Raw genomic sequence first — 11,294 nt, forward strand, 5'->3', positions numbered from 1 at the left:
GACAAACAGTTTCTATGTCTACAATAGCTTTGTTAGAATCAATGGGTATGTTGATCTCAATTTATCTTTTGTATTTATGTCTTGCCTATGATAGTATTTTGGGGATTATATTTTCTGGCTTTTGCTTCAATCCGTTAGTGCATCTGTTTGTTCATCCCATATCAGGTTAAAGTTTTGGTTTTAACCATGAAGGTGTTATCAATTGAAACATAGTTCACATGTTCATTATGAAGTCAACGTTCTAAAATTATGCCAAAGTAGGGCTATTTGACTAAGATTTCCTGGATCACTGAACATGAAATGATGAAAGTGTGAGTGAGGAATGGTGCCCATTTTCTTATTTTTTATGCCCGCCTTCTATATAAAAGGAACAGTATATGAATAATACATAGCTGAGAGGGTGATTGAGCAGATTGTTACCCACAAGAAAACATTGTCAAACGAGGCAAAGCCAAGGTTGACAATATATTTCGAGGGGAACAATCTGCTCTATCACCCTTTCAGCTATGTGTTATTTAATTTATTATACTGATTGATCTATCATTATTGTCTTTTAAAATTTGAATTGAAAGTAATTCATTATGACGTCATGTACTTTTAAGTTTAAAACACAGGTAACAGTTATTAGAAAAACAACAAAAGTGAAGCAAGATGAAATTGTGATCACATCAACATTAAACCATGGAAAGAATGTGACAGGGTTAAACATGTTTGTGAGCAATTTGTAACTTAGCTACAGCATTAGTTATAGAAGGCTATTTTATACCCTTGGTTCAGTACAAAAAAAATTTTCTACTTCAATATTTTTTGGAGTATACCATGGCAAAATCTTTTTAACTTATGAATTGTTTAAACCAGATTAAATTCTTTTTTGCACCATTCTAGTTTCTGAATAACACTAGTGATTAATAAGCCAAATTTTGAATTCCAGAATATGGCAGTAGGTCATTAGATAAAGATGGTGTATATAAAAGATAACTGCAACCACTGTTATTTTGCTGGCATTATAATTCTATTTACTTTGAGGGCAGGGAATCTTAGGTGCTTCATTTACTGAAATTTAAAACTTTTTTTTTAATCTATATTGGGTAAAGTATTTGGGACTAGAAAAAGAAAGGAGAAGGTCCCGTAAGGGCTAATTTTAGCCTAAAATTTAAAGTACATCTGATGAAAATTTTTTGACATTTTTTAAACACTAAAGTGTGTACTTCGGTCAATTCAATTAGTTTATGTAAAAGATTTGAACTGATTTGGTCATTAAAGACACTAAAATTCAAGCTCAAATATGTAAAATCTATCAAGTATGCCATAAAACGTCACTTTTCAGATGGTTTTTGTCTAAAATGTAAGTGGCCGCATTCGTGTTCAGTCTCAACCTTCATATATGTTATGTATTATCATCAAATACAACATATATATATAAATATTAAGACTAAACACAAAGCAGCCACTTCCATTTTAGACAAAACCGTCTATAAATTAACACAAATGCTAAAATTGTGAAGATTTCAGTTATTTCGCATGAATTAATGATGCAGTGCATCACATTGTCAAAAACAGCCCATATTTATGTAACAAAAGTATTCTACTTTTCAATAAGAGCTAAAAGTTTACATTTTGAACAAATTTGTAAAAATGCTATATTTTGGGGCCAAAAAGGGGCCTTACAGGGTCGATGCCTTTGATAAATTAGGAATGGTAATTAAGTTGGACAAGAATTAGACAATTCTTAATTATGGTATGGTATATTGCTCCAGATTACAAGAAAATGGTACATCTTCATTTTACAATTAAACTACACATAGATTAAGTATACATATTCAGCTTTTTGATATCCTGATTTAACTCTACCTTTAATGTTATGTATTTAAATGAGGTAGTTTAAATCAATAATGTGTCATAGAACTTTACAAGTATAAACAAATTGTTACATTGATAATAGAATTGGATTGATTGCTAGCTTTAATTATTGGTGGTAAAGGTCGAGGTTCAAAGCTTGGATGACAATTCATTCTAGTTACAATATGTTGTAAACTTTGGAACTTATACATGTGAAATTTTCATTGAAATATTTGTGGATCCCTATTTTACTGCTTTTAATTACTGCTTCACTGGTAAGTGAATATCATTTCAGTCATCCACAGTTAGAACTTTAAGAATTAGTTCGCTATAAAATATTTCATGATGTATACCTAAATTATTTTTTTTTAACTGTTGTGGTAATGGATAACTGAAAACTTGTAGAAAAAGATAAAAACATATAAGCAAACTATGTAATTCATTTTAAGTTTACAAATTTGACATACATGTATTTGAATATTATACTGTTTAATAGAGGGTAATATTATGACTTTTTATACAAGTTTTAGTTAAGGTATTTAAAATACTGGATCGATAAACAATGCAAGCTTTATGCACCAACTTCCTAAATCAATAGAGATTAATGTTAGCTTGTTAAATGTTGTTTGGAATCTTTAAAGGGAATTTTCGGAGTGTCTTGTACATAATTACCCCTCGGACAGTAAATTTAAACAACATAACAGGTGAAAAGCCATTATACTAATTTACCAAATCATTTAAAGGTTTATTTTAGGCAGGAATAAACGTTCATGTTTCTATGAACAACAAATTAAAACATGTTATGTTCAGGACATTATTGTTTTTAATAAAGAGAAAGAATATAATTACTAAGAAGGATATTGATCACTCTGAATTTAGCATCAATTATTCAGGTTAGAAATAAAGGGGCATTTGTATTCAGATAATTACCTTTTACAATAGTTATTTTATTGTTTGCTGTCCTGTTAGTTTTTCTTGTAAGTATGTTATGAATTGTTGATTTATTTGTACAAAATACATGCACTTCAATACAAAAATAGCAACACTTTGTAAAAAAAAAAAGGTATATTGATTTGTGCATAAGGGTTTTCATATATTATTACTTATATTTGAACATTGTTACATACAAAACAGTTTTAAGGAAATATTAAGAATCTTGATTGAAAGCAATAACTTACTTGAGGACTCTTGATAGAAAGCAATAAATTACTTCAGGACATTATTTCCGCTTCCTAAAAATAGAGATAAAAAAAAGGTTTTTGTTATGCATGTGTTTATGGTCTAGATTTACTTTTTGTTGACATAGTATTTCAATTAAATTTTGTATTTAAACAGAGTATTGATCCAAATTTAATAAACTGAATGGAACACATTGAAATACAAGATAGTGCATAATCATTTAATTTTATCATAAGGTAATTTCTGTCAAAACTTAGACCTGTAACCTGTGTATAAAATGTTAGATTATTCTAAACACTAACTTTTCTACCATTCGGCATAGATGGCCATAGCCAGGTTAGGGACAACTTTTTTAATTTTTTGTCTTCACTGCCTTCCATGCTCTTCAACTTTTAATGTGCCGAAATAAACTGATTTTTTTTATTCAAACACCACTGCTGAAAGGTGCGTCTGCCAACCAAATTATATGTTTAGCATCTTAGATGATTTTTTATCAAGAGCAGAATATTACCTTGAATGATCTATTATTAGAGTGGTATTAATTGTATCCTGTGTCAATTCTAAGATATATATGGCTAAAATAAAAAAATGGAAGTCTTAGTCTGTAGACCAGTCTCAAAAAAGGGAGGTTAACTTTCCAAATTTGAAGAGAACATTTTCAAATTCTCCCTCTTTGAGCATTATTTCATTACATGTATAAGTAGCTGTAATTCCTGTAAAATTTGAAAATATTATTGCTTTCACAATATAGAGTGTCAAAAATGTTTGATTTCATTAAAAGTTCAATGATTGTAAACAAATTTTTAACAAGAATTGCAAAAAATAAAATTAGATGTGAAAACCATGTGAATACTATAAAAATCTCCTTGTTGAAAAAAACAAATGAGGTTACATAGCTCCAAAATTAGAGGTTTGAAAATGTATGATGTTTTATTTTTTTGGCCCCACCACTAGGTGGCCAGCTGGCATAGAGTGTAACTCATGTATGTCCTTCTCTATACTTGTTCCTATTTCTTTTAAGCCTGCAGATATTGATCTATACTTTTTGTATATGTGTATTATGACATACAAATACAGTTTGTATTTAGTCCCTGCTGTTAAACTTTTCAAGTTCCTTGAAAGTATAGAGTTTCATGAAAATTTTACCTGTCCAGACTTTCCTTTGTGATGTCTTCAGATCTGGAGCTTATTTATGGTACCGATTAGTGTACAGTTATATAATGATGAGACACAGATCCAGTTTGCATTTCGTTTAAATTTTCTTGGACTTGGGTTGAACAATTGTCCAGATCTGAAGCTGGTTTTTTGTCTCGCCTGCAACAAATTTTGCGGAGGGGGAGACATTGTCGTCATCATTGGCATCAACAATGTTAAGTTTTCTAGAACCACTTACAATAGACATTGATATTTTCTATAAAGTCACATTAAAGTCTGTACATCTTAGTTTGTTGACCATTACGAGGCCCTTCCCACTAGTTCATGCTCCAGCGACTTTGAATTAATTAGCAATGTTGCTGTCCATCAGATTGTCTTTTTCTGAATTTTTTGCCAACAGGCAATTAAGACATATCACTGTGTCAACTGTTAATTTATAAGCAAACCAATTAAAAACATCTGGATGTGATTTGTTCATGTATACCAAATACTATTTAAATGATAAGAACATGATCATTTTTGTCTCGCTTAAGACGAAAGTTGCAGTATGCGAGGCAAAGTGATTATTATCTGGCAGCGGCGATGTAAACTATTTGAATAAAGCTTTATATTACAGAAGCTAGAAGACCTGATGCTACATACATTATATGCAGATACCTCATGTTACAAAGTTTCTGTCTGTCATATGTCCATTGTCCTTGACCTCATTTTCATGGTTTAGCGACTGGTTGAAAAATATTATAGTTTTTTTGTCATGTAAATTCCTCACTAATTATCTGAGTTATCGGAGTAATAGGATAACTATATTTGGTATATGAGTTCCTTGCAATGTCTACATGTCTGTCAGACATGATTTACCTGACCTCAACCTCATTTCATGGATCAGTGATCAAGGTTAAAGTTACCTGATTAGTCTGTTCCTCAGATACTATAAGTAGCAGGTCAACTATATGTGCTGTATTGAATGATTGTAAAGGGTACATTTCAGTCTTGCATGTTTCATCTTACCTTGACCTCATTTTCATAGTTTCTTGGTCAATGTTAAGTTTTTTTGTTTTGGTCTGTTTTTCAAATACCATAAGCAATAGGTCAACTGTATTTGCTGTAAGGAATAACTGTAAGGTGTCCATGTCTGTCTGACAGCATTTATCTGACCTCATTGTCATGGATTCTTTAAAAAGGCTAAGCTTATGTGATACTCGTGGTAAAAACTTTATCTTTAAGACTTTCAACATCAAATCAATGGTCAGTAAAGCAGACTAGACATTTCAGCGAGTGCACTCTTGTTTTACAAAAGAACCTAAGTGTTGTCTCATTGGCAATCATACCACATCTTCTTGTTTTTATACTAAATTAACCTTGAAGCAATATTGTACCACTTGGAAATACTTACATTATATAAAATGTTGTGACTTAAATTTATTACAAACCTTTGAAGCACTTGATATTGGTAAACTAATAATAAGAGATATCTTATATCAGAAAATGGAAGAAAGTCAATCACCAATTGTTTTATGATGATAAGAGATTTTGTCACAACTAACACATTGATTTTTCAGAATATAGTTTGAAGTATTCTTTATTCTTTTATCCCAGAATGAGGTTTATTATAATACATTAATTATAGAGTGTAAAGGTATGTCTTTGCATTGATTGATTGATTATTTTGTGATAAAACACTGTGTTATTTACGAAGATCTTGTCAAAATTTAGAGTAATAAGAGCTCTGAGAACTGAAGAATAAATCCTATGGGAAATTTGGTAGGAATTGTTTTTTGAAAGAAAAAAAAACTTTTGATAGACCCATTGATTATAGCATGTGTTTCACCCTAATGCATGCGATACATTTTCTCTTTTAAACAGATGTAAAAGTCCATGGAAATGTCAGAAGTCCACTTCTTGCTTTCTGTGATGCCGTTATGGCATCTGTGAGTGCTGTAGGAAGTAAGCCAAACCATAAATTGTCAGATGAATGTGTAGAATGTGTGTTAAATGAAAACAGATTAGATCTATTAGCTCATTGGATAGCACAAGATAGGTATGTATGAAAATAGAAAAGAAATAAATAAATTACCCAGCACTTAAGTAATAAAAAACTGTGTTGCCTTCAACGATAAACAGGGCTTATACCATATGGTAATTTTTATATTGTTGAAAATTTATTATAAATCATTTTAACAAGTAGTTCAAAGACCTAAATATATGCAATATACTTGTAATTATACATCAGACCGTACTGCACTGGTTACCGGAGTTTTGGATACACCAAACCAGGCACTTCATACACAACAGCCCGTGTGGATTTTGCTTTTTCCACCGGCCCACCGTGGGCAGTCCACCCGTGCCCACTCTAGCTATAATCTCTTTTTTGTAAAAATATTGATTACAAATGCTTATCTGCTTTTTTCAAGTGATTGTACTTGCAAGTCTTTAGATGAAACAAAAGAAATTGAATGCCCACTCCTACAGGTGGGCAGAGTGGACAAGGTACAAATTTTGCCCACCTGGTGCCCACTCCCATGGTGGGCCGGTGGACAAAGCAAAATCCACCCGAGCTGTAGTGTATCTGAGAAACAGGCTATATATACCCTCATTTTTAGAATTCATTCATAATTTTTGTATTATTCAAAATTATCAGTAAATCGTGTGTTCAACAAGGATCACCAGTCCTTCACCTTTCATCTGATACCTTTATTACTAAAATATATGCTACATAGTTTAAGATTTACAACTATGCGTAGGAACTATTTTGTTTTAAATATGTACTACTTTCCAGTATGTTCTTTTTGGACCGGGCCCGATTGGGTGGTGTTACGTCTTACAAATTCTATCCAAATTATTTTTGCAAAGAATTCCGCTCAAGCCAGTGCTAGGGGCCGTCTTAAACTTGCAGTGAGGTGAGAGTTTTTTTTAGCTCCGTGTGGAAGACCTCACTGTGATTTTGAGATGAAGAACAGCAATAAAAGCGGCTGTTCCTTTGCTTATTGTGTGTTTTGTTGTTGCTATTGCTGTGCATGTATTGGTTTTGTGTCATGGATGGATACCCCATATCCTTTGTTGTTCTAGTATACTTTCGGTAAAAAACTAATAACAGCCATTAACATAGGCTCATGACTTGGAACACACATAGTACAATGTTATGGATGTGAATCAGTGTTTTCCTGGTCAGAGGTCCAACAAGCAGAAACTGTCCATATTTATTAAATTTGTAGAAGAAGCAGGACAAATGTGTAAAATAAGTGTCTTCCATTTGTCCTACTTCTCTGACAAATTTATCCAACCTTAGCTTATAGTCTTCTTTATTAATTCCTGGTTTCTGTAACTATCGTTATCTGCTTGGGTTCTCCTTGTTTGACCATCTCTGTTTTAGCGTTATCTTCCTCTGTTATGTTAAATTTTCTTTGTTTTTACTCGTTGCCTTTGAAAGATCAGAGCAAGACTTGATTATTCAGATGGTATTTTAAAAATGGCTAACAAATATACAATTTGTATTGCTGTAGCAACATAAAATGATAAATAAATATCCTGAGGATTTGTGTGGTATGTTCCTGGAATAATCTAAGATATTACAAATATGTGACTGTGTCTAAAACATTTGGTCTTGGAAGCTGATAAATATTCAACATGTGCCAGCTGACAAAGCAGCTAACAAGTTGTGATTGTTTGACATAAGCTCTATATCAAGTTATCAAATGAACTTTCTTCTATTAAAAGAAACAATCTCTTACCGTAAAAAGTATAAAATTTGGAAAATAAGGTCTGTACCACTAGTATGTCAAATGTAGTCATATGTGACAAAAATTCTCTAAAAGTTAACTACAATGTATTGGCAACTATTAAATTTTAATACTGATGATTTCAACTTTACTTGCATAATGATATGCTGTGTAGCCTGCTTGTAATAGCTAAAAGCTTAGTCAATGGTCAAGCTATCAATTCCCTACATACTTTGGAAAATACTTCTTTATTAAACAGTTTGTACCTCCCTAATCTTTATAGTAAAGAGCCTTATGATGTATTTCTTTTATAGGTTATCACTGAATCATCAGATTGGTGATAGAATTGTTGACCATTGTAATTGTCAGGTTCCATGTAAGTGTAGTTGTCAAGCCTTAGCTCAGAACGTCTACAGTAAACTACACCTATACAGACAGGCTGTAATCTGTATGCTAAAACAGGGACGTGTCCATACTGGAATGGAATACGCCAAACACAAATATCCATTGTCAAAACAAGAATATTTAGAACTGCTGAGAACATGTCCATCGTTACCATTAATGCATTCTTTAGTTGAAGAGGATGGTGAAGGAACACGGATTTTGCCACTTGGTGTAGTGATTTTGGTGCTCTTAGAAAATAGTCATTTTGACCTTGTCATAAGATTCATGCAGGACTTACAGAATACTCCATCTGCAGGTTTGTATTGTTGATCGTTATACATAGCTTTAAGGCCGCGGCGGCCATTGCCGTGGCGGCCATGGCCATATTAACAAACTTTTTTTAAGCTTAATATTTAAGAAGGAAGAAGACCTGCATCCTTTATACTTTGTATATAGATGCCTTATGTTATGAAGTTTCCGTCTGTCATATGTCCATTGTCCTTGACCTCATCTTCATGGTTCAGTGACTACTTGAAAAAAAAGTCAAGATTTTTAGTATTCTAATTTTCCCTCTTATTATGAGTAATATCATAACTATATCTGTCAGACAGTTTTCACTTGACCTCATTTCATGGATCAGTGAACAAGGTTAAGTTTTGGTGGTGAAGTCCATACCTCAGATACTATAAGCAATAGGTCTACTATATTTGGTGTATGGAATGATTGTAAGGTGTTATTATATTTAGGACTATCAACATAAAATCAATGGTCAGTAAAGAAGGCGAGACATTTCAGCGTGTGCACTCTGTGTATTATCTCACCGTTTATTATGAATAGACACAAATGGTATTGTCTTATGAAAAGTTCAATTTTTAAAAACAATTAGGTTAGTAAAGCCCCATTTGAATCTTGTGCTCTTCAGATATGTCCAATTTTACTGAAAATTAAGCCTCAATGTACACATGTAGAGAATTAACCTCAGTCCAGAGGGTATCATCAGCTCAGTAGTCAGTTCTTCAGAACTGACATGATTTATAACAAACCTTTCTAAAATTGTCTGTTTATAAATTTTGAAATTATAAAGAAACTGAGGTTTCAATTCCCTTAGGCAAAGTTGACCATGGATGGATTTGGCTATTTTTTTATGTCCTTTTTGGTCATATAGTTCTTCAACTGCTTTGGTTCTTATATCTTTGGCTTTCAAATCTTCGGCTTTGAGCATTCTTGATGTAGGCAAATCCAGAAAAGCGCTTCAGACACATAAAATTTATAATGTGTTGTTTTCATTTTATGCATGTAGTCAAAAACATATTTTGCATAATACAATAAATAATCTCACATATGTATTTTTGTACAATTTTGAGGGTCCTTTATGTTAATACAATAATGTATCCCATTGCTGTAAACTCCTGAATTTACTAAAATTCAATATAAAAAGTTTTTTTACATTGAATTAATGGTACACCATTTTTGTTAGTTGCTGTATTTGTATACCTAGAAGCTTTCAAGCTAACATAATTCTTTGAAGACAAAATAAAAAAAAAACTTCTATACTTCCGTTGTAATCAAAATGAAAAACTTTTATCCATTACAGATGATCAGAACAGTAGTTTATTTCATTCAGCCATGATGGATGATGTGGATACAACAGCAGAACAATGGGACAGTCTTGTCAAACTTCTGCAGGACCAGGGCTATGAGGAGACATCAGTTAAACTCTTGTCATCAATACATGTACTGTCTGCAGTTAAAACTGTGTTATATGATAGTCTTAAAGTGGAATCACCTGAGAATGAGCCTGCATCATAGTGGATAATTTTATGATCAACATATTTTGATCTATAATTATTTGAATTTCCGTAAATCTGAAAGTTATATAAAAAGATGGAATTAGTTTAGTGTGTAATTAAAGTGAATGTAAACAAACTACAAAAAAAATAACAATTAAAAAAAAAATTAAAATCAAAGGTACAAAGTCCTTTTATTCTCTTTCATTGTAGGAGGTAATTTATGCTACACTTTCAAAAGTAAATTACTGTGATATCATGTTTTCTTGTATTCCTTTCTATGTTTTTTTTTGTTTTTGAGCCTTCACTTTGTGTTTATTATGCATTAACAATATTTAAAATTTTCTTGGGACTGTAACATCAGTCTGTTGTAAGTTTGATATAAACCAAATAAGTATTCTGGCTACCATGGTAAAACATACAATGGTCTGTAGCTTCAAAGGCTGAACAAATTGAAACTTTTATAATGAATCCATGTATGACTCTTTCTTGAGGACAATAAATTGACAAACCAACATGGTTACAATCAATTTTAATAAATGGGAAATATAAAGATTTTTTTTAAGAACTGGCAGAGTAGTTCAATAATAATGATCAGGTTCAATTTATAAGGAGTTTTAGGATGGAAGAAAGTTTTCCTGTTAAATTAATAACTAAATTGCTGCAAGCTAAGTATTATGGGCTCTAGTGGGAGACATAAATCTACAGTTTTGTAGTACTCTGTTTGATGATGGAAGATTTTCCCTAATGGTAAGTTTATATTGAGACATACATGCTTAAATGAGTTGAAAACAAACAGAGATATAATTTGTAACGTCTTGTGTATATATATGCACTAAATGCTAATGGTGTGAGGATTATTCTGTTCTGTTGTGGTACATGTTATTTGAGATTGTAATAATCTTGTCTGTGATTAAAACTTGAAAAAATGTGACGAATGCAAATGTAATACAGTGAAGTATGAATGGGCTTGATTAGGGTGACTAAAATATTGTTGAAGAAATTAGAAATAAAGTGTTCAAAAAATTAAATGTACACGACTGATAATGACTGCTTTTTAGTATGGGCCACTATAGAGATTTAAAGGCTGCTTGTTTTCATATTGCATTCAGTGACTCTTTAATGTTAAAAAGCAAGATTATAAAAAAGGAATGAGATTGAGAAGATACCAAGGGCAATCAAAAATCATAAGAAAATAAAAAGATGGACAATACACAGGCCAAAGAAAAAGATG

At 31.8% G+C, this 11,294-nt stretch overlaps 1 protein-coding gene across 1 annotated transcript in view; it reads left to right on the top strand.

Annotated features, from left to right (window-relative positions):
* Positions 1-11,091, top strand: part of LOC127698467 (clathrin heavy chain linker domain-containing protein 1-like) — a 29,631-nt gene extending 18,540 nt beyond the window's left edge. The window contains exons 7-9 of the mRNA XM_052201944.1: positions 6,037-6,211; positions 8,204-8,589; positions 9,868-11,091. Coding sequence (XP_052057904.1) covers positions 6,037-6,211; positions 8,204-8,589; positions 9,868-10,082 — 776 coding nt within the window. The 3' untranslated portion in view covers positions 10,083-11,091. The remainder of the gene's footprint in view (positions 1-6,036; positions 6,212-8,203; positions 8,590-9,867) is intronic.
* Positions 11,092-11,294: the final 203 nt, after the last annotated feature.

Source organism: Mytilus californianus, unplaced genomic scaffold (assembly GCF_021869535.1).
Source record: "Mytilus californianus isolate M0D057914Y unplaced genomic scaffold, xbMytCali1.0.p SCAF_4, whole genome shotgun sequence".
Lineage (NCBI taxonomy): Eukaryota > Metazoa > Mollusca > Bivalvia > Mytilida > Mytilidae > Mytilus > Mytilus californianus.